Source organism: Ovis canadensis, chromosome 21, assembly GCF_042477335.2.
Source record: "Ovis canadensis isolate MfBH-ARS-UI-01 breed Bighorn chromosome 21, ARS-UI_OviCan_v2, whole genome shotgun sequence".
In the NCBI taxonomy this organism is placed as follows: domain Eukaryota; kingdom Metazoa; phylum Chordata; class Mammalia; order Artiodactyla; family Bovidae; genus Ovis; species Ovis canadensis.
Window position 1 is genome coordinate 62,034,289 of NC_091265.1, and position 23,609 is coordinate 62,057,897.

The 23,609-nt window shown below is 54.1% G+C and overlaps 1 protein-coding gene across 2 annotated transcripts in view; it reads left to right on the forward strand.

Moving 5' to 3' along the window:
• The window catches only part of LRP5 (LDL receptor related protein 5), a 123,231-nt gene that overhangs the window by 16,538 nt on the left and 83,084 nt on the right, over positions 1-23,609 (forward strand). For both annotated transcript variants that reach the window (XM_069565604.1, XM_069565605.1), the window contains exon 2: positions 19,636-20,032. In XM_069565604.1, the coding sequence (XP_069421705.1) occupies positions 19,636-20,032 (397 nt within the window). The remainder of the gene's footprint in view (positions 1-19,635; positions 20,033-23,609) is intronic.

Genomic DNA, 23,609 nt, shown 5'->3' on the forward strand with positions numbered 1-23,609 from the left:
GTCCTGCTTCCTGGGCTCTTTCTGCCGGAGAAGGAACAGCAGGGAGCGTCAGGCTGATGTATGCGTCTCTGCTGCCCGAGGACTGAGGGGTTGTCCTGAAATGCTCGAGGGAACCTGGTCAGAGCCCAAGGGTCATGGCAGTGCCTTGGGGGTGGCAGCTGCCTCGGTGTCCAGCCCTTTTGCAGAGAGATCCCGGGTCATTCGATTGCCCTGTTACGTAAAATGAATGGATTTCAGATGTGGCAAGAAACAGCTCTTTGATCTGTCATCATTGGCCGAGTGGGACTTTGGTCCCCTTGTGCCTCAGTCTCCTTGTCCATAAAACGGGGTTTCAGCAGCTCCACTTCCTATGAGGACCAAGGGGCATCAGGTACTTGGAGCACTGGGTACTCACATGTGCTGCAACTTGGGAAAGATGGTCAGACGTGGGGAAGCGGGAGGCCTCCAGGCACAGTGACTGAGGGAGGGGCCTGGGGAGGGAAGGACTTGGGGGTTTCCTCCAGGTTTTCTCTCTGGTAAAACCTGCTCCACGTCTCTGTACCTGTCTGCAGGCTCCCCCAGCATGCCAGAGCCCTGCAAAGCCCTAACTGTGGGCGTCTCCACGTTTATATGAACCAGCAGCCCCAATGCCCAGCTTAGTTCACAGGAGAATCTTTGCTGATCCTCAGCACTGCACCCCAAACTAACATAAACATTTGGAATTGAGAGCTGCCAGCTCCTCCAAGAATGTCAGCGTCCTGAAAGGCTTCAGCCGGGAACAGGGGGCAAGAGTTTTCTTTTATTCAAGTTTTCTTTTATCTGATGGTTTTCGTTCGTCCCCCTCTCTCCGCAGGACAGAGGTGTCCTGAACCCGAGGTCTTTGTTTTGGCTCTTGGGGCAGCCTCTGGGCCTTGGCACCCAGGTGGCTATTTTTTTTCCAGGAGCATTGGAAAACAGAACCTCCATATTTTGCCCCATAAAAAGGAGATTTTGTAGAGTGATGGTCAATTTGGCACATCTTTATTATTTTTTTTTTCTGCAACACTTAAAGAGAAGAAAAGCTGGTACAAAGGTATGTTTGTTTCTGAAGTGAGTTTCCTTTCCCAGATGTTCTTCTCTGCCAATTCCAAAATGCATTCTGAGCTCAGCTCTCCGGTTTCCTCTCTGCGGGGCAGAACAATGAGGTCTCTGTAACCACACGGGGAACACGCTGCCTTCCTTGCCAGTGGGCATGGGGGGAGGTGGGACCATCCCACCTTCCCCCACCTCGGTGGAAACGACCAGTCCGTGCCAACCTGGTGAGAGGCCCTGGCTGCCTGTCGAGGGCCTGGCGGTCCGCTTGCCCGTGGGGGTGATCTAAGGGTTGTGACTCAGAGGCACTGCAGGCTGCACCTTCGTCCCCAGTCCTTGAGTTTGCTGCGTGGCCTTGTGCTAAATTCTGGGTTTTGCATGGCATTTGTGGACCCGGGGCTCGGTACTGTCTCTGTGACCAGGAGTTGATCTGGCCCCTTTCCTCTTATTTTTTCTCTTTATTGCATCAAATACCAGCCCCACGCCAAGGGCAGGTCTCTAGGACACAGTGCACCTGCAGTTTGCTGGAGAGCCAGGTCGAACCAGGTGGGCATAACCAGAGCCCAGTCACTTCATTACTTGACACACGGGGTGTATGGGAGCTATGATGCACACACACACACACACACATGCACACACACACAGTACCCTTAGAGGTGCTTTCTTGATTGATTTCCAAGGACAGCTAAGAGACCCTGAAAACTTGCGCTTGGGGCTGTTCAGATACCGGTCTCCATTAAGAACGACCTCTATGGGATCACTTTATTTGGAGTGTGCAATTAATGAAAATCTTTATTTGTTTGATCACTGCATCCTGCCTTAAAACACCGAAGATCGAGATCTCTAGACTTAATAGATAAAAATAGCTCACATTTATGCACATTTACAATGTACCAGGCAGGTTCTAAGAGATGTTCACTGATTGACTTATTGAATCCTTCCGGCCTCTCAGGTGGCTGGGTACCATCCGGCCCCATCCTACAGGCGAGGAAGCTGAAGTCGGGAGAGCTGAGGAGTTCTCAGGGTCAGGCAGGCACTGTACCTGGCTAACAGATGATGCCCCAGTGCCTGCCTCTTAATTGCTATTTGAACTACAAAAGTATTTTCTTTCCATCTAAAAGGAATTGGCTGAAAAGCCCCCAATGCATTTAAGTAAGTGTGGTGCTGAGTCCTCCGCCCAGACCTCCCTGTCCTCATTTGCCAGGCGAGGAAACTGAGGCATGCAGGGGCACTGCCCTGGGAATCCCTCTCTGGGGGATGCCCCGCTTTCTGTGCAAACCAGGGGGCCTCCTGATGCCTGTTCAGGTTGGGGCCTTGGGCCTTTGGGCGAAAGCCACGGGCTTGCCTTCCCCCGGAATGGAAAGAGCCCGTCCCTATCCAAGGACCTGTGTCTCCTATCTTTGCCATGACCTTGGGCCACTTCCGGGAGCCTGGCAGGCCCGGAGCCGAGGAACCGAAATGGTATGTAATCAGAATGCTATATTTTGTCGAAAATAAGAATGTTAGTAATGGGCTGGTTTCTGGCAAGTCAAACTGGGACTCTGAAATACATATTTTTCCTGTTCTGCCCTAAACCTTCTAATTAGTGAAAACGCACATTGGCAGACATAAATCAAATGTCATATCCCCTAAAAACTTGTCCTTGGTATCACTGAGTGGGTAACCTTCTACAGCTGCTAAATTAGGGCTTCCAGAGGGGAGCGTGTGTATGAGTGAGTATGCGGGTTTGTGTATGTGGGGTGTGTGTGTGGAGGGGTGGGTGGCTGTGGGGGGATGTGTTTCTGTGTGTGTGGGGGGTGTGCATGGGGGGATGTGTTTGGGTGTGTGTGTGGGGTATGTATGTGGGAGTGTGTGTGGGGGTGTGTGTCTATGTGGTGTGTTTGTGTGTGTGTGTGTCTCTGTGTGGTGTGGGGTTTGTGTGTGTGTGGTGTGTGTGTGTGTCTGTGTGTCTCTGTGTCTGTGGTGTGGGGGTGTGTGTCTCTGTGTGTCTGTGTGGTATGTGTCTGTATGGTCTGTCTGTGTGTGTGTGTGTGTCTGTGTGGTGTGTCTGTGTCTCTGTGTGGTGTGTGTGTCTGTGTGTCTGTGTGTCTCTGTGTGTCTGTGTGTGGTGTATGTGGTGTGTGTGTGTTTCAGTGTGTATTTCTGTGTGGTGTGTGTGTGTCTCTGTGTGGTGTGTGTGTCTGTGTGTCTGTGTGTCTCTGTGTGTCTGTGTGTGGTGTATGTGGTGTGTGTGTGTTTCAGTGTGTATTTCTGTGTGGTGTGTGTGTGTCTCTGTGTGTGTATGTGTCTCTGTGTGTGTCTGTGTGGTCTCTGTGTGTGTGGTGTGTGTGTGTGAGTCTCTGTGTGTATGTGTGTCTGGTGTCTGTGTGTGGTGTGTGTGGTGTGTGTGTGTCTGGTGTGTGTGTCTGTGTGGTGTGGGGGTGTGTGTGTGTGTGTCTGTGTCTGTGTGGTGTCTGTGTGTGGTGTATGTGGTGTGTGTGTGTTTCAGTGTGTGTGTCTGTGTGGTGTGTGTGTGTCTCTGTGTGTGTGTGTCTCTGTGTGTCTGTGGTGTGTGTGTGTGTCTTTGTGCGTGTCTCTGTGTGTCTGTGGTGTGTGTGTGTGTCTCTGTGTGTCTGTGTGTGTATGTGTGTGTGGTCTGTGTGTGTGTGGTGTGTGTATGTGTGTGTGGTGTCTGTGTCTGTTTTGTGTGGTGTGTGTGGTGTGTGTGTCTGTGTGACTGTGTGTGTGTGGTGTCTGTGTGTGGTGTCTGTGGTGTGTGTTTCTGTGTGTGTGTCTCTGTGTGTCTGTGTGGTCTCTGTGTGTGTGTGGTGTGTGTGTGTGTCTCTCTGTGTCTGTGTGTGTGGTGTGTGTGTGTGTGTGGTGTGTGTCTGTGTGTCTGTGTGTGTGGTGTCTTGTGTGGTGTGTGTGTCTCTGTGTCTGTGTGGTGTGCATGTGTGTTTCTGTGTGTCTGTGGTCTGTGTGTGTTTGTGTGTGTGTGTCTCTCTGTGTGTCTGTGTGGTCTCGTGTGTGTGTCTCTGTGTCTGTGGTGTGTGTGTGTGTGTCTCTGTGTGTCTGTGTGTATGTGTTGTGTTTGTGTGTCTGTGTGTGTGTCTTTGTGTGTGTGTCTCTGTGTGTCTGTGGTGTGTGTCTCTGTGTCTCTGTGTCTGTGGTGTGTCTCTGTGTGGTGTGTGTCTGTGTGCTGTGTCTGTGTGGTGTGTGTGTGTCTCTGTATGTGTGTCTGTGGTGTGTGTGTGTGTGTGTCTGTGGTGTGTGTGTATCTGTGTGTCTGTGTGGTGTGGGTGTGTGTCTCTGTGGTGTGGGTGTGTGTCTGTGTGGTGTGTGTGTGTCTATGTGGTGTCTGTGTGGGTGTGTCTCTGTGTGTCTGTGTGGTGTCTGTGGTATGTGTGGTGTCTGTGTGTGTGTGTGTCTCTGTATCTGTGGTGTGTGTGTGTGTTTGTGCGTGTCTCTGTGTGTATATGTGTGTCTGTGTTGTGTCTGTGTGTGTGTGTGGTGCGTGTGTGTCTCTGTGTGTGTCTGTGTGTGTCTGTGATATGTGTGTCTCTGTGTGTGTGTCTCTGTATCTTTTGTATCTCGGTGTGTGTGTGTCTCTGTGGTGTGTGTGTGTGTCTCTGTGTGTGTGTCTGTGTGGTGTGTGTGTCTGTGTGGTGTGTGTATAGTGTGTGTGTCTCTGTGTGGTGTGTGTCTGTGTGGTGTATCTGTGTCTGTGTGGTATGTGTGTCTATGTGTGTCTGTGTGTCTGTGTGTGGTGTGTGTGTGTCTGGTGTGTGTGTGTATGTGTGTGTCTGTGTGTATGTGTGTGTGTGTGTATGTGTTGTGTTTGTGTGTGTGTATGGTGCGTGTGTGTGTCTGTGTGTCTTTGTGTGTGTCTCTGTATGTGTGTCTGTGTGTGTGTCTCTGTGTCTGTGTGGTGTGTGTCTGTGTGGTGTGTGTGTGTCTCCGTGGTGTGTGTCTGTGTTGTGTGTCTTGTGTGTGTGGTGTGTGTGTGTCTCTGTGTGGTGTCTGTGTGGTGTGTGTGTGTCTGTGTGGTGGGTGTGTGTGTCTGTGTGGTGTGTGTCTGTGTGGTGTGTGTCTGTGTGGTGTGTGTGTGTCTGTGTGGTGTGGGGGTGTGTGTCTCTGTGTCTGTGTGGTGTGGGGGTGTGTGTGTGGGCACAGGAGGCAGGGAGGGACAGAGGTGTCCCTGGTGAGCCCCGGCTGCATGTCTCTTTCCCTCGGCTCTGCTTCCAGCACCCCCGCCCCCCCCACCAGCCTGTCAGCACCTGCCCAGCCTCTGCAGTGGAATATATTTGCCCAGTTAAAACTTAATTATGAGGGGACTTCCCCGGTGGTCTAGTGGCTAAGGCTCTGTGCTCCCCTTGCAGGGGTCCCAGGTTCGATCTCTGGTCAGGGAACTAGATCCCACAGGCCGCAACTAAGAGTTCACGGGCCGCAACTAAAGATTGCTGGTGCCACAGTGAAGATTGAAGACCCTGTGTGCAGCAGCTAAGACCTGGCGCAGCCAAATAAATAATCAAAAAAGAAACCTATTTTTTAAAGCAGTAGATAAGATCGCTCCTGACTCAGCAGGGGGCCCTGGGGGTAAGTAAGGCAAAGGTAGGGGGCAGGAGCCCACTGCTTCTTCCTCTGCCCAACCCGCTGGGGTCTGCAGCACCCCCTGCCCCCCACCCCCGTGGTGTGGCACCCCCTGCCTCCTGCCCCCGTGGGTGTTGGGCTGGGGGCTGGACACTGGTGGTCATCACTCGCAAGGTGCAGGACTTGAGGACAAGCTGATGTCATCCCTGGGAGTGATCCTGGGCCGGGGGCTGCCCTTTTGCTGGGTGGGAATTGGGGCCACAATCATTCGTGGAAGGGTCCCAAGTCACCTGGCTCAGGGTCCGGACCCTCAAAGGGGCCCTTGGGGGTGATGGGCTGCCCTGACTGACATCCAGGGTCCCTCTGCAGGCAATGGGCCTGGGTCAGGCCCTGGCCCTTTGTTCCCCGGGCCTTCCAGAACCTTCCAAGCCCAGGCTCTTTCCAAAACAGAGGTTCAGTCCTGTCCTTGGCACGGCCTGCGTGCCCTCCCGCTGTCCCAGGGCTGTGGTGGCCTCTTGTCAGGGCGATGGCCCCCCATGTGGGGGACTGCAGGGACACACCCCCCAGCCCATCTCCCTGTTTCTTGAAGACTGGGAGCCCACATCCTTAGTTTCTTTTACCTCCGAGGTGTCTGACACCAACCAGCTCATTTTCTTTTTATCTTTTGCAACTGATTTCTTCTTTCCTGCTCCACCCCCAAACCTGCCCCTGACCGTTTCCTGTTCGCCTGCTTCCCTGACCTTTGAAATGTGGTCCCTGCTCGGGGAGCTTGCTGGGGCCCAGGGTTAATTACCACCTTCCCACAGGGCCCAGTGTGTGTGGGGAAATTAGACTGGGATGGGGGCTGGGAATAGCAGAAATGGGGGTGACTGAGCTGGAGGCGAAAGGGTGTGTTGAGAGCCTGGTCCTGGCTGTGGGTCTGGGTGGGGAGCACATGGTGAGGGTGGGCAGGCAGAGAGGCACCGGGAACCGGGCCGTAGGGGTGAAGGTGGGAGTGATTGCGGGGAGCAGGGTGTGACCACGTGCAAGCAAGGACTGGGAAGAGGTCAGAAGGGGTTGGCCTTCGTCCTGCCCCTGGTGATATGCACAGACTCGGGAACGCAGCTTGATGAGTGAACGTCCACAGCTCACCCGTTTGCCCGGATCAAGCGTAGAACCTCCAGTGTTGCGGCAGATTCCTTGAACTGCCCCCCAGCCTTCACCCAAACGTTGACCCTAGGAACCAAATTGTAGTGTGCTCTGCTCTGAACACCCTTGATAACCCAAGCCGCCTAGACTTGGGAAGAGGCAGGCTGTCCTCCAGAGTGGCTTCCAGGCTTCTGCCTGCCTTGGCTGCTTCATCTGCTGCGGATCTGAAGCAAACTCTGGGTCTCAAAGAGTCATGACTGAGCATGCACGCCCGCGTGCATGTCTTCATTATTTGTACACAAATGTCAGCAACTCACAAGCTTGGTCAGTTGATCGCTATCCTGACAGCGCCTGGAATGGGAAGGGTGGGCAGCAGCCCCAGTGGCAGCCGGCCTTGCTCTGCTGGGGCCCTGTGGGTGGCACCCCATCCCTGCCCCCGGGGGGAGTGGGGTGTGGGCCCCACCTGATGAGGTAGACTCTCAGGGGAGCAGGGCCAACTGGGCGGGCTCAGGGAGGACACAGGCGTTCACCTGGGCCAGGTGTGGCAGCCGGGGAGGGTTTGATGGGGGTGGGAACTGTGAAAGGCATGGGGGTGGAGTCCGTGCAAGGGAGCCTGGGGCCCTGAGGCCAGGGTGGAGAATGGAGAGAAATTGGAGGATGTTCCCTGGCTCAGTGGGTCCAGAGATGGGTGGGTGGGTGGGCGGGAGGGTGGAAGGATGGGGGGTGTGGACTCTTCTTATGAAGGGAGGGTCTATGATAATTTAGCTGAGGTGGAGGGCGGGGAAAAGACTCATTCCCCAGCATTCAGAGATGTTATCAAAGATTCCACTTTCAGGCCTGCAAGTTTCAGTTTGCCAGCTTTCCATAAAAGGCAGAGAACATCTGTTCAGTTAAAGGAAACCTAAGGTTTTATTATTGTCGTAAATGTCAGATCTCTCCTTTAGAATATTTAGACAACTGCAGGATAGTGTCCCCGAGTCGAGCCTGTCTCAGTTGGATCGAAGACCGGGATAAAACGTAGGGATCTGTGGCTGGGATTGTGGTGCCTGAGGCTCCACGAGGGTCCCTGTGGCTTCTGTCCCCCCCACCAGAGCCGCACAGGTGGTGAGGGCTCCTTGGGAACTGAGGGTCGGGTCGGAAACCTGGGGCAGGGGGCTCTGGGCTTCGAGAGCCTGCCCGCAGAGAAGTGAGCTTGGATTTTTATGAATAGTTTTTCGTCTCCCTTAATTAGGAAAGCTCCAGGAGAAGCCGAGGTGTTTGTGATTTTGCAGAGATGGTGCTAATGGTTCGGCAGTGAGTATTTCCAGCCCGTTTTAAGGTCTCTGAGCCTCATTCTGTGGTTCTTATATCATACGTGGAGACAACGGACGGAGTTTTCCTGTGCTCAGAGCCAGGGAGGCTCGTTCACTGGCAGTTGGGGGGACCCCACAGGTTTCTCCTTGGTCCCCATCATTGTAGCTGGATCAGCACTTTTCACCCAATTCCTCTTAGAGGGGTAAATAGAACTTTTCTGTCTGGGGGCTGGAGGAGGCTTTTGTCCACACCCCAACCAAAGCATCTTTGAAGTTTCATGTTTTATCGTAAGATTCATGGGAATTTGGCAATCTCTCTCTGCTACAGTCATGCTAGTTTCTTTTTTTTTTTTTAATGCTTTGAATTTTATTTGAAGCACCTGGAACTGTATCTAAGAAATAATGTGCAAAATCGTATGCACAAGAAATAATAAAATTTTACAGAGACACCACCGAAAGAAGACCTACCTAAATGTTTATGGCTGGGAAGGCAATATCGTAGAAACACCATTTCGCCCCGCAGTGAGCTATAGACTCAGCAGGATTCCCTGCCTTTCCTTTCCCCGAGCAGAAATGTCGGTGCCTGGCATCTCAGGACAGGTGGTGGTGGTGGGGTGCCAAGTAGAGGGCAGAGGAGTGGAGGAGGGAGGCCAGCAAGGGCTGTGGGAGTGGTTGGAGGGGGGTGATACTGAGCGGATAAGTGTATATGTTGACAATCACAAAAGCCATCTTTCCACTTTGGAGAGGGTACTAACAAACGTCGAAGAAGGAGGAAAGGTTAGGAAGTACCTTGAGGAGGGACGTCCCTGGCGGTCCAGTGGTTAAGACTCAGCACTTCCGCTGCAGGGGGCAGGGTTTGATCCCTGGTCAGGGAACTAAGATCCTGCATGCTGTGTGGCACGGCCAAAGATACATTTATTAAAAAAAAAAAAAATCAATCAATCAATGAATAAGGTCATACCTTATTTTAAAGAAAACAATAAAAATTTTTTAAAAAGAAAGTACCCTGAGGAAATGTTTAATATTGCAAGAAGAGCTGTGAACGTGTGGATTTTTACCATGTAAACACACACAAGCAGAAATGGAGTCTCTGATGTGTGTGTGCGTGAGTGTACATGTGTATACACAGGGGAAGATCCCCTGGAGGAGAGCACGGCAACCCCCACCGTATTCTTGGCTGGAGAAGCCCATGGACAGAGGAGCCTGGTGGGCGACACACACCGTATTCTTGGCTGGAGAATCCCATGGACAGAGGAGCCTGGTGGGCAACCCACACCGTAATCTTGGCTGGAGAAGCCCAGGGACAGGGGAGCCTGGTGGGCGACACACACCATATTCTTGGCTGGAGAAGCCCAGGGACAGGGGAGCCTGGTGGGCGACACACACCGTATTCTTGGCTGGAGAAGCCCAGGGACAGGGGAGCCTGGTGGGCTCTACGGTTCATGGGGTTGCTGAGAGTCAGACGTGACGGAGCGACTGAACACCAGCACACACACAGGTTTCCGTGGTTCGCGGTCATTCTGTTCTATAAAGCTGCTGCAAACACCGGATGGTGCACATTCTGAACTGTTGGTCCCGGAGGAGATACAGGCTTGGGTTTCCCAGAGCCTTGGGTCTCGTTTTCCTCTGCTGATCAGTACACAGCTTTGTGAGCCATTAAACACCTGATTTAATGTGAGTTATTATTTCGTGCCCTGGTGGCGCGCGTGGTAAAGAACCCGCCTGCCAGTGTAGGAGACAAGAGAGATGCAGGTTCAGTCCCTGGGTCGGGAAGATCCCCTGGAGAAGGGCCTGGCAACCCACTCCAATATTCTTGCCTGGAGAATCCCATGGACAGAGGAGCCTGTCAGGCTACAGTCCATAGAATCACAAGAGTCGGACATGACTGAAGCGACTTAGCGTGCACGCGTGTTGTTGGATTCACACTGACCTAAGCTAACCTAAGCCCCTGTTTTCTCTGTATCAACACCACACCGCCAGCCACCCTGCCTTCCGACAGCCCTACAGCCCTGTGCCTGGGGCCATTGTCAACAATGACTGTTAGTCACTCAGTCATGTCCAACTCTTTTTGATCCCATGGACTATAGCCCACTAGGCCCCTCTGTCCATGGGATTATCTAGGCAAGAACACTGGAATGGGTTGCCATTGTCTTCTCCAGGGGGAATCTTCATGACCCAGGAGTTGAACCTGGGTCTCCTGCATTGCAGGCAGATTCTTTACCCTCTGAATCACTAGGGGAGCCCAACAGTGAAATTCAACAGTGAAATCACGCACAAAAAGCACAGAAATGCAAACAGCGTGGCATCGAGTGGAGAGGATGCTCATTTACAGTGTGAGCTGAAGCAGGAACCTGGAGCTGGCCTGGGCCGCCGCCTCTAGGGGCCCGCGTGTGGGGTGACTCAGTTTTTTCACCGTTCTGTGCATGTCCAGGAGTGACCACAAAGCTCCCAAGCATCGATGGGATTATATGCAAATCTGGTCCAGCGGGTGACTCTCCAGGCGGCATCTGTGAAGGACGATGGTTGGACTGTGAATGTTGCCCAGCACTGCCTGATGAGAAGACCCAGGAGCAGTGAGCATCCCTGGCGCCCAGCTCTTGGCTCCTAGGGATCACGTTCCACTCAGAGAAGCCAGAGCTCATTGAGAAAGGGCCGATTCTTAGGCTAGAGCAGGGAGAAATTCACTTGAGCCTGGAGCATATTATTATTCCAGAAAGAAAGTAAAGAAACCCTCAAGGGATGATGTGGGGACATGCCAAGAAGATACATGGGACAGTGTAAAGGGACTCTCACTGTCCAAACCTGGGAAACACTTGAACGTCAAAGTGAGTGAGGATATTGCATCTTAACCCGTTTGATGAAATGGGAATAGATGAGTCTACCGTGGCTTCAGTCAATTAATTAATAAATATTGGGTTGGCCAAAAAGAAAGGTGATATGGAAACCCGAACACACTCTTTGGCCAACCCAATATTGTATGTAGTGGACATGCTTTAACGACCAGCCAGCATTTGAAATAAAAAGCCCTGGATGAAGTCTAGCTGTAGTTCTGAATCATTATTCTTTTTCAAAAATAATAGTAATAATAATGTTATGTACTTATTTACCTTTGGCCGCGCTGGGTCTCTGTCGTTGCACGGGCTTTTCTCTGACAGTGGTGTGCGGACTTCTCGTTGCGGGGGCTTCTCTCGTTGTGGAGCACGAGCTCTAGGACACACCAGCTCTAGCAGTTGCAGCCCAAGGATGCAAGCTGCTTTCGAGTAGTTCTGAAGCCGCTCCCAGGCTTCAGAGCTGAGGCTCAGCAGTTGTGACACACGGCCTTAGTTGCTCTGTGTCATGTGGCATCTTCCCAGACCAGGGATCGAACCTGTGTCTCCTGTATGGGCAGCCAGTTCTTTTCCCCTGAGCCACCAGAGAAGCGCCTGAGTCTTTTTTTTTTTTTTTGGGAGCTTATAATATTCTAAAGTATCACTAGACCATCACGTTTTATTTATATTTGTGTTACTATTTTGAATTCTGTTAAAATACATATACCTTAAAATTGACCACCTTGGACCATTTTGACGTGTCTGGTTCGGTAGCATGAAGTCTGTTCACATTGTTGTCCAGCCGTCACCTCTGTCCATCCCCCACCATAATTCAATAAATGAGTAAAACCAGGTTTTCACATTGTAAACACTTTTTAAAAACGATGCCATGAGGAACCCCAGAGGGATTTTATGGGACTTGGGGAGCTGGTGGTGGGCCTGGGGCAGCCGGGACATCCCGAGGGACATGCCTTGGGAGGGACCATCTCCGTGGCAGCCGAGGCCGGCGAGGTCGAAGGAAGAGGGGCCAGTACCCAGTCTGAGAAGCCCAAGCTAGAAGGCACCTGGAGCCATGAGGTGTCAGGAAAGCCGTTCTGGGTAGGATTCATTCCCTTGAGCGCCTTAGCTGCATCTTAGGGTTGGGTGTCAGCATACTGACTAAGGTTCCAGTCTCCCTCCTCCAGGAAGCCCACCGGGGCCCCCACAGCCAGCTCTTTTCTCCTCCAGGAAGCCTGCCGGGTTCACATAGCAGCTCATTCACCTCCAGGCTCCAGGCACCGCCTGTCTGTGTTACTCATCTGCCTTTCTTCCTGCTTGGTGGCTGTTTATCCGCACGTGTGCTTGTGTGTGCCTCTGGGTGTGTAAAGTGTGTGTCCTGCCCGACTGCTCTGTGAGTGCCCTGAACGCAGCCCCGCATTGTCTTCCATTTCTTGGCCTTTTTCGTGGGGCTGTTGTGGGATGAAGGACCGTTCCTGACCGAGAAATCCGTAGGTTGCGTCCAGGTTCCAGGCTGCTCCAGCGAGCAATGTAATGCTTGGTGAAGAGCAATAAGGCATGTACTAAGACGTTGCTTATTTTGGTGTCGTAGCGGAGGATTCGGTTACCGTGAGTCGGGCTGTGTTTAGTGTAACCATGTGAACAGTATAAAACAGAGGCTATCGGAATGGAAGCCCAGACATCTGCTGTGAATTCTATATATAAATACTGGCTCTGCTTACTTTACGTGGGTTAAAATGGGATTGTTGGCACTGGCTTCTCAGACTCCCGATTCCTCTGTGGTGGGGACTGCACGTTAACCATGGGTCCCAGTACCCAGGCCGGGAGTGGAAAGAGAGGCCTTTTTCTGATGCTGATGTGCCAAGGGTGCTGGGAAAGCCCGAGATCCACCCTAGAAATAGATGGGAGTGGTCTGCTCTCCATCCCCAGGCAGGGAGCTGGGGAGAACCCCTGGGACTTTGTGGGTGTCCCGAGGGCCATGCCAAGAAGGGGCTGTGTAAATTCAGGGTCACAGAGGGGTTTGTCCTTGCCTGAAAAAGCCAGTTAGGAAGCCAGGCCCAAAGACAGCTGTCATGGGGGGAATTCAGTGGACTGGGCGTGTAGCAGTGCCTCTACAAATTATTTATTGAAAAAAAAAAAGGACTACCCTGGTGGTCCAGTGGTTAAGACTCTACTTCCTTGCAGGAGCACGGGTTCAATCCCTGGTCTGAGAACTAAGATCCCACATGCTGCAAAGAAAAAAAAATTGCCATATGTGGCAAAAAAAAAATTTATCTATTAAGGTGAAATCCATACAATATAAAATTAACCATTAAAAAAAAGCATATTTATTATTATTAAAAATGTATGTATTATTCCATTATTATTTTAGGCTTCGTAGAGTCTTGTGGCACATGGGGTCTTTCTTGTGGCACGGGGGCCTTAGTTTCCCTGCGGCGTGTGGGATCCTCCCCAACCAGGGATCAAACCTGCATGCCCTGAATTGGAAGGTAGATTCTTAACCACTGGACCAACAGGGAAGTCCCTAAAAGTAACCATTTTAAAGTGAATAACTCAGCGGCATTTAGTGCATTCATGGGCTTCCCCGGCGGCTCAGCGGTAAAGAATCTGCCTGCCACGCAGGAGAGGCAGGAAGTACAGGTTTGATCCCTGGGCTGGGGAAGATCCCCTGGAGGTTGGCAAGGCAACCCGCTCCGGTGTTCTCGCCTGGAGAGTTCTGTGGACAGAGGAGCCTGGAGGGCCGCAGTCCGTGGGGTCGCAAAGAGTCGGACACGACCGAGCGACTTGGCGTGCACACGGTGCATTTGCAATGTCGCAGCTGCCACCGTCTAGTTCTAGAACATTCCATCACTCTCACAGGAAACCTTGGAGCCAGTAAGTGATTTCGCCTCATTGCCCCCTGTCTCCCAGCCCCTGGCCACCACTAATCTACTATCCTGTCGGTCTTTATCTAATTGCCTATTTGGGACCTTTCGCGTGACCAGAACCCTATGCTGTGTGGCCTTTCGTGTCTGTCTGCTTCTCAGAGCACGATGTTTTCAAGGCTCCTCCGTGCTGTGCCCTGGGTCCGTCCTCCACGCCTTTTTATGGCCAAATGATATTTCACTGTGTGGACAGAGCGCACTTGGTTTATCCACTTGTCTATGGATGGACGTTTGGGCAATTACGAGTCTTGCTTCTGGGGACATGCGTGTGCAAGTATCTTTTAAGATAATTTAACTTATTCACTTACGTCTGGCTTGGTTGCAGCACGGGCTTTCCTCTCCAGTTGTGCACGGGCTTCTCATTGTGGTGGATTCTCTTGTTGCGGAGCACGCAGGCTGTAGGGCGCACAGAGTTGCCGGCCCCGACTCTAGAGAGCAGGCCGGGTAGCTGTGGTACACAGTCCCTCTGTGGCGTGTGGGATCTTCCCAGACCAGGGATCGAACCTGTGTCTCCTGAATGAGTAACTGGATTCTCTACCACTGACCCACCAAAGCAGCCTGAGTGTTCAAGTGTTTGTCATCATCCTCCAGCTTCAGTCTTTCGAGTACACACCTCGGAGTGGAATTGCTTGGTCACGAGGTAGCTCAGTGGGTAGCCGTCGAGGACTAGCTGGGAGGCTCTGCACCACAGCAACGGGGGCCAGCGGGGCCTTTTAAAACTAGTTACCGTTTCCTGCTGGATGGATGAGGAAATAGACTCAGAGCGGAGATAAAACATCTGGCCCCAAGTCTCCCAGCTCTAGGTCAGGCTGAGGCTTGAACCAGGCTCCCTGAGTCTAAGTACTTTCCTCTGTAGCAGGACTGGATGAATGAAACATTTAACTACAACTATTAACTAGCATGGCCCTGACTGGTATATATATATATGTATTTTTTAAAAAAATGTCCTCGGGTACTACGCCACATTGCCAGGTGGAATTTTAGTTCCCTGACCAGGGATTGAACCTGTGCCCCTTGCCCTGGAAGTACAGAGTCTTCCCCACTGGACCACCAGGGAAGTCCCTGGACAGTATTTACTGAGTGCCTAAAACATGCTGTAGCTGGGCTGAAGCTTTGTGTGAATCGTTCTGTTGAAGCCTCACAGTCTCTGACGCGGGGGTACAGTGATGACCCACATTTCACAGAATGTTGAGCTCAGAGAGGCCCAGGTCTCGGCCGTTCCCCTGAGCCGGCTCCAGGTCTCTCACCCGGAGAGCTGCCCTGGGCTATGTGTCCTTGTGATACAGGGTCCTAAAAATATATATGTGCTTGCACAGAGAATGCCATAGCAACATACATGGAACCTGGGGTTAAAGTACTTAAAGACATGAGGACTTTCCTGGTGGTCCAGTGGCTAAGACTCTGTGCTCCCCAGGCAGGGGGCCCAGGTTCCATCCCTGGTCGGGGAACTCGATCTCACATGCTGCAACTAAGACCCAGCGCAGCCAAACAAATGGATACATTAAAAAAAATAATAATAATAAACCAACCATGTAAAACATTTATCCAGTAACTCAACAGAGTCATCTTTCACTGCGCTCCGTGGTTAAGTCGTGTCCATTATCCACTCTCTAGTTCAGTCTTGGTTCCCACCTAGCCCCTTCTCATACCTGCAGTTCAAGTACAAACCAGGGCTTATAGTTGTGTGTGTGTGTGTGTGTGTGTGTGTTACTTGACACGTCTTACACATTTTCTGGTGTCACTGCAGTCACTGTCTTACTGCTTTAACAGACACAACTTTCTACTGAGAGAACAGTCTAGGTACCCGACGCTGGAGCTTTTGTATTTGTTTATTTTTCTTCTTATGAGGAAGACTGCAGCAAATATTGTGTCTAGAACGTTTTCCTTCCTTCAGGTGTTCCCTGGGATAAGGACCTGCGAGGCTGATCCCTGGGGAGAGCGTTGAAACGGTTGTGGTCCTAAGTGCCAGCAGATGAGGCATTTCCTGAAAGGGCTGCCCTGCCTCTGTGGCTGCCAGGTGGCGTGTCTGTTTTTCCACCGACCCCGAGGGGGTCCTGGTGGCCCAAGCGTGGCCAGGCCGGAGGCTCGGCTCTCAGCCTATCTGCTCTCCCCTCCTCTGCCTCCTCACACTCCTTGTTTCCCCTCACTGCTCCAGAAGCTTGGGCCACTTGGTAAGAGAGCATCCCGGAGTGGCCTGGGGCAGGTCAGGGCACCCTTCTAAGAGCCGCAGTCCTCACCTGGGGCACGTGCGCCTAGGACTCGGACCTACCGGGTCCTGGGCCTGTGGGCACATCGCCTGGGCAGGAGGGAGCCTCCCCCAGGCCTCACCCCAGGGCCTTTGCACCAGCCATTCTCTCTGCCGGATGCCTGCCCTCTGCCTTTCTCTCTCCGCCTCCAAGTCTTTGTCCAGGGGTCACCTGCTCAATGAGGCCACCCTGACCATCTTAGGTGAAATGGCAGCACCCACTCCAGACCCTTCACTCGGCAACTGACTTCACCTCACCTTCCATGCGGGTTGTCTCTTCCCCCCACGTAAGACAGGCACGAGGCTGGGTTCTTGGTTTGTTTGCATGTCTCAGACAGGCTGGCATGGGCTTTATGACACTCTGCCGCCAGCCTGCTGGCCGGCTTGGTTCTGGTCTCAGCCCAGCGCATCCCTTCCTAGGACTGCCTGTCTGGACCCCAGCCCCTCGCCTGGGTGCTCTGATCCTGCCCAGGCCTCAGCCTGTCCCTCCCGTGGGGCAGGAGGGCCCCGATCCTGGAAGCCACCGACCCTGAGGGGGTCCTGGTGGCCAAGCATGGCTCCGTGACGAGCCGGAGCCCCTGCTAGGCTTGGGGCCGCATCAGCCAGGGCTTCCCAGGCCCTAGGAGGGGCCCTGGGCGGGTAGGTGCTGCTGGCGGGCAGGCAGGCAGCCCCCTCACAGAGACCCCCGTCGCTGTGAGTTCCCCAGCTGACCCGGAGAGTGAGTGAGTGAGTGAGTGAGTGAAAGTCGCTCAGTCATGTCCGACTCTTTGCAACCCCATGGACTGACTATAGAGTCCATGGGATTCTCCAGGCCAAAATACTGGAGTGGGGAGCCGTTTCCTTCTCCAGGGGATCTTCCCAACCCAGGGATCGAACCCAGGTCTCCTGCACTGCAGGCGGCTTCTTTACCAGCTGAGCCACCAGGGAAGCAGACTTGGAATCGAGTGTGTGGTGGTCTCCAACCATCTTCGAGGCAGGAGCCGGTCCTCCTGGAAAGAGCCTGCCAGCCCCTGGCCCTCCAAAGCAGCTCCCCGCCCCAGTCTCTGTTTGGGAAAGCACGGAAAATTGGACGCCCACCTCCCCCCACCCACTAACATCGTCTGCGGCCTTTGAAGGATGCACCTGAACAGCCCAGCGTGAAAACGGTGGTGAAAATGTGGTCTTTCCAGTTTGGGGAGAAACAACAGAGCAACTGGATTCTCTGTTCCCCAGGGTGGCTTCCTCCCCATCTCGCCCCAGCCCTGGCTCCCCGTCCCCCTCTGGGACTTTTGCCTCGGGGAAGGCTTTACTTACTGGGTTTCTGGCTGACAGTTGGGGCTGGTGACTTGCCTCCTGGGTATTTCCTCCAAAGAACTTCCCCTTGGGGCTGGAAAATCTCCTGTCTGAGACTCCCTGTGTGTGGGCCGTCCACCTCTTGATGAAGATGTCAGATGAGTTTCGTCCCTTACCTGTGGCCACCAGTGTCCACTTGAATGCCTGTGGCATCGGGGAGCTTACCTTCTCCCGAAATAGTCCCTTGCATCGTCGCCCAGAGATGCTAACTTGTCTGTTTATTTTTAGTGTTCCGAGCTTCCAGGTGGCTCTGGTGGTAAAGAACCCACCTGCCAATGCAGGAGACATGAGACACGGGTTTGATTCCTGGGTCGGGAAGATCCCCTGGAGGAGGGCATGGCAACCCACTCCACTATTCTTGCCTGGAGAATCCCATGGACAGAGGAGCCTGGAGGGTACAGCCCATGGAGTCACAAAGAGTCAGACACGACTGAAGTGACTTAACGTGCGTGCATTTTTAGTGTTTGTTTGTTTGCCTGTGCTGTGTCTTAGTTGTGGCATGCAAAATCTTTAGTTGTGGCATGTAGGATCTAGTTTCCTGATCAGGGATCGAACCCTGGCCCTCTACATTGGCAGTGTGGAGTCTTAGCCACTGGACCACCAAAGAAGTCTTCAGACATGCTAATTTAAAGAAAGTAGAGTCTGCATCCTCAGGCTGGGGCTGGGTACACCCCGTTGGCGGGGAGACCATGAGGCCTTGGTGTGCGTACCTGTGTGTGTGTCTGTCCCTGGGGAGGGGATCAGCTTATCCAGGAGCTTTGTGACCCTCAGGAGGTTAGGAACCAGCCAGCAGATCCTACCTTGGCCTGACGAGAGGGGATGAGCCGGGACACCTTGCTGCGAGGAATCTCGGGAACCTGGGCACATCGAGCAATGCCGGCGGGGTGGGATTACCAGTCATCTGCGCTCCAGTGGCCGGGATGACCCTGGTGACGATGAATGGGCAGGTGCCCTGGGGGTCCTGTTGCCCTGAGTATGCTGTGGGGGGTTGGCTTTGCTGCCTCCCCCCATAGGCCTCCAGATCAAACCTTGAAGGCCCCCTTCCGCTTCTGGCCTTTATGATTCTTCCTCCTCTGAAGATCTGGACCCTCCCGGATCTGGGCTGTCATCCCCTCACCCACTGTCCTCCGACTGGCCGGTGTCTGATGCTTAATGGTGGGGTTCCGGACCCTTCTGGGCCGCCCATCCTTTTCCTTCTTCCCTCTCAGCGCAGAAGCGACTCACCGTCTTCAAGCTGGGATGCTAGGGGGTAGGAGGAGGGAGGGTGAAATGCATTTATAGAGCAGCTGCCTGTGCTGGCCCTGGGCAGGGCAGGGGTATTCTTCAGATGGGCAGGTGAGCCCTCCCGGAGTGCAGGGTCCACCGGGCCCCTGGGCATGCTGTAGCAGCTGGGAAAATGGTAATTTCCGTTTTTAATTAAAAAGACCTTTTTATTGAGGAACCTATCATTTTTGTAAACTAAATATATGCACGCAAGCAGCATGCTTGAGTATGAGTGTTCCAGAGTGTGGCACCGCTGGTGTGCTGTTGAACTTCATTCCTCTCGAAGCGTTAACTTCCCCTTCTATAAAATTGGCCAGCTATCACCCACAACCCAGGCCTCTGTACCAAGGGCTCAGGGCACTCAGAGAGGAGCTCGCCTAGCCCCACGTGCTGTGTGTGGCTGCCAGAGAGCTGTTGGCCCGTGACGACCCACGCTCTTTATTATCTGTTTGGACCTGTTCGGGGCAGGGAGGGATGAGATTCAGGACAGATATTCTCCGTGGACCATCTCCTCCTTGCAGGATGTCAGGATGCCCAGCTCGGGTGCAGTGGTAACATCCCGATGTTTGATTGTTGCCGTGTGTCGTAACGTGGCGATGGCGATGGTGGGAGTGGAAGAGCCCCGTGGGCGGTCCTGACCTGGAGCCCTCCGCGTGGCCTCTGTCCTGCAGGGGTGGGGGGCCAGGATGTGAGCCGATGTGCGCCCTGGCAGTGTGGCCTTGTGATGGCATCTGTGGGCAGGTGATAGGCATGGCAGGAAGGGCTGTTGGGGCCTGGCAAGGGTAGGGGGGACACATGGCAGCCCTCGGTGATTTTAGTAACTACAGTTGCCTTGGAAGAGCCTCTGAACGAGTGCTGGGCCCACGCAGGCAGCTTCGCAGCAGTGGCCGGGGATGGAAGGCAGGAGCCGCGGGCCTCGGACGCAGGCCAGGTGGGGGCCCCGGGGTGGTCCGGGCATAGAGCCCCCGTCCCAGGCTGTGCGGCCTGCAGCTCAGCCAGGGTCCTCATGGTTTGCTTCTGTCCCACAGCCTCGCCTCTCCTCCTGTTTGCCAACCGCCGGGACGTGCGGCTGGTGGACGCCGGCGGAGTCAAGGTGGAGTCCACCATTGTGGTCAGCGGCCTGGAGGATGCGGCCGCCGTGGACTTCCAGTTCTCCAAGGGAGCTGTGTACTGGACGGATGTGAGCGAGGAGGCCATCAAGCAGACCTACCTGAACCAGACGGGCGCCGCCGTGCAGAACGTGGTCATCTCCGGCCTGGTGTCGCCCGATGGCCTGGCCTGCGACTGGGTCGGCAAGAAGCTGTACTGGACGGACTCGGAGACCAACCGCATTGAGGTGGCCAACCTCAATGGGACGTCCCGGAAGGTCCTCTTCTGGCAGGACCTTGACCAGCCGCGGGCCATCGCCTTGGACCCCGCACACGGGTAAACCCAGCGCCTCACCTCCCTGGGGCAGGGGGTGGTGGTTATTCAGTCATTCAGTCATGTCTGGCTCTTTGCGACCCCATGGACTGCAGCACACCAGGCCTCCCTGTCCATCACCATCTCCCAGAGCTTGCTCAAACTCGTGTCCATTGAGTCGGTGATGCCGTCCAGCCATTTCATCCTCTGCTGCCCCCTTCTCCTCCTGCCCTCAGTCTTTCCCAGCATCAGTTTCTTTTCTTGATGGTGGGGTGGGTGGGGCTGTGATTTCCCTTTTGAATTTACTTGAGACCAAGTACCTTTTTCAGAGGAAACCAGCAGTCTTAAAATGAGTCCACCCTGCAGAATTTGTTGAAACACCCTGGAATGTTTCTTTTCTTTAAACTCACTGCAACTGATGTGCTTGGCTGTGGATCTGAGTTGTTAAACATCTCAGTGTGTGTATGAGTGGGTGCGCGTGTGAGTGGGTGTGTGGATGTGTGTGTGTGAGCGGGTGCGCGTGTGAGTGTTGGAGGAGGGTCAGGGCGCTCTGCCAGGCAGAGCCCACACCTTTCACCCTCTCTGTGACTGCATCAGCTGAACACGGTGGAAAAAGTGAAACTCCCCGTCTGGATGTGGAAGTTGCGGAATTGTTGCTGTGGTGTCTTCTGGAAGCCCTCTGCTCTCTCCAGCTTCATGGTCTGGCTGAGCTCACGTGACCCCCAGAGGCTCAGGGCCCAGCCCCAGTTGCAGGTGGGGTGTTGTGAGTGGCGGGAAAACTAAGAACATATGCAGAGTTGAAGGCTAGGCTGGAGGGATGGAGGGGAGATGGCAAGCTGCCCTCCAGGCCATGTTCGTGGCAGGCTTTCCTAGCGGGAGCTCTTGGCTCAGTCACCCACAGCCCTCTTCCCCCTCTTTCCACCGCCTGGGAAGGACACCCCTTAGCTGCGTGGCATTAAGCCTGGTGCCCGCCCACTGGCCACGCCCAGCGCACGGCTGTGTCAGCCCGCTCCTCTGCTGTCCGCTCATCAGAAACGGCTGTCAGGCATCTTTTGAACAGGAACGCAGTAGGACCCTGGTTTCTGGTCCTGATGCCCTCTGCTGTCCTGGGGGTGGTGCTGGCTGCCTTGCCTGCAGCCTGGGTGGGAGGGACCTCTCAGCCCACCTGGGGCGGGTAGAATGAGGGCTGAGGGCGGGTCCCTGGGTAGCTCGGGGAGCACGCTGGGTGAGGGGGGGCGCTTGAGTGGCCAAGTAAAGTTCCTTCCGTGGGCTTCTCGGCGTGTTGACTGAGAAAGCACACTCGACTGCCTCTTGATACTAGGGAAGAGTGGTGCCTCTGGAGCCGCTGGGTTGTGTAAAAGCTGAGTGTGTGTGCACGCATTGCCGGAAAGTATGAGCCACTGAGCGTGGGACTGGAGGGTGTGGGCGTGTGTGTTTGTGCCTATTTGGGTGTACCTCTGAGTGCACCTGTGAGCACACGTGTGTCTGTGTCAGTGTGTACACGCATTGGGGGGTGGGCGCATGAGACTTACTGCCCTGGTAGCTGACTGGCCGAGGTCAGGCCAGATAAGCCCGGTGTCCCCGCTCCCGAGGGCTGCCCCAGCATCCTGGGTCTGGGGCATGCCGGGCGGTGACTTATCTTTAGGCCCTCTCACCCCCCGAGGAGGGCTGAGCCACTCCAGCTGCCAGGGGGCCAGGCTGATCTTCCAGGAGGGTCCCTGCGTTGCCTGGGAAATGGCCCTCGCCTCAGGCCTCTCCCATCCCGCAGCGTGGCCGCAGGGGTCACAGAGGGTCACTGACTGTCTTCTGGGTCGTGGTGGCTGGGGTGGCCTAGTCCTGCTGGCTAAGAGGGGGCATCCGTCAGCATCGGGAGAGGCCCTCACAGTGCCCTGGAGGGGCTGCGGAGAGGGTGGTGTGCCCCAGGGGAGGGGGTGGCAGGGCGCGGGCACAGGGAGGGGAGGCGGGGCCTTCCCACTGTCGGTCAGGAGCCCGGGGCATCTCTTGGTAGCATTTGAACAGAGACCTGAAGAGATAAGCACAGGAGACATCTGGGGGAAGGGTTTCTGGGCAGAGGGCGCAGCTACTGTGAGGGCCCTGGGCCTGTGGCAAGGGTGGGTGTGGGGGTGGGTGGGACGGGCTTTGAGGGGAGGGGTCGCTGGTCTGACTCATGCTTAAGGGGCTCTCTCTGGCTCTTGGAAGGAGGGGAGACTTTAGAGTGGGAGTGGGGAACTCCATGAGCAGCTGGTACTGTGCTCCTGGCAAGAGAAGGTGGATAGGACTGGGCTAGTGGGTGGGTGGTGAATGGATTAGAGGTGGTGGGCTTGAGTCGTGGGGGTCTGTTTTGAAGCTGGAACCATCTGGATTTAGACAAGAAGGGAGGATGGTGTAGGGCTGCACTGTACAGGGTTGTGACCCTGCCCCATGTCATGGACACCAAGAATGGTTATGGCGTCAATAAATGGTCACTGTTGTTATGTTAAAAATGCCCCTCCCACCTACCTGAAATGTAGTCTTCACATCTGTGCACAGACCTCTTTTTTTTCTCTTCCTTGCAGCCTTTTGCCATCTTGGTGCTTGGTTGGGAGGTGTTTGGTGCTTGTTTGGAAGGTGCTCAGTTGGGAGGTGTCTGGTGTGTTTGGAATGTGCTCAATTGGGAGGTGCTCAGTGCTCAGTTGGGAGGTGGTTGGTGCTTGGTTGAGAAGTGCTTGTTGCTCAGTTAGAAAGTGTCTGCTGTGTTTGGAATGTGCTCAATTGGGAGGTGCTCAGTGCTCAGTTGGGAGATGCTTGGTGCTTGGTTGAGAAGTGCTTGTTGCTCAGTTGGAAGGTGTCTGGTATGGTTGGAAGGTCCTCAATTGGGAGGTGCTGCAGTGGCATCCCACTCCAGTACTCTTGCCTGGAAAATCCCATGGATGGAGGAGCCTGGTAGCCTGCAGTCCATGGGGTTGCTAAGAGTTGGATACGATTGAGCAACTTCACTTTCACTTTTCACTTTCATGCATTGGAGAAGGAAATGGCAACCCACTCCAGTGTTCTTGCCTGGAGAATCCCAGGGACGGGGGAGCCTGGTGGGCTGTTGTCTATGGGGTCGCACAGAGTCGGACACGACTGAAGTGACTTAGCAGCAGTAGCAGTGCTTGGTTGGGAAGTACTCAGGAGGTACTTGGTGCTTGGTTGGGTGATGCTTGGTGCTGAGTTGGGAGGTGCTTGGTGGTTAGTTGGGAGGTGCTTAGTGCTTAGTTGAGAGGTACTGGGTGCTTGTTTTGGATATGCTTGGTGCTCAGGATATGCTTGGTACTCAGTTGAGAGGTATTGGTGCTTGGTTAGGAGGTGCTTGATATTTGTTTGAGAAGTGCTTGATGCTCAGTTGGGAACAGTTTTCATGCTCACACCCATGCTGGCATTTCCTGTAGCATCCCCAGGAGCTGGTCCATCTCTGGCTCTGGCTTGTCTTATTTGAAATCTTTTCTGATCTTGCCTTTGAATTCTCTCCTCAGGTCCTGCTGGGATCACACCCCTGCCCCTGGGGGCAGAGTTGACTTTGGCATTGACACCTTGGGCAGGATTTCTGAGGCCCCAGTCTTTCCCCCGAAGCTCCCCCTTC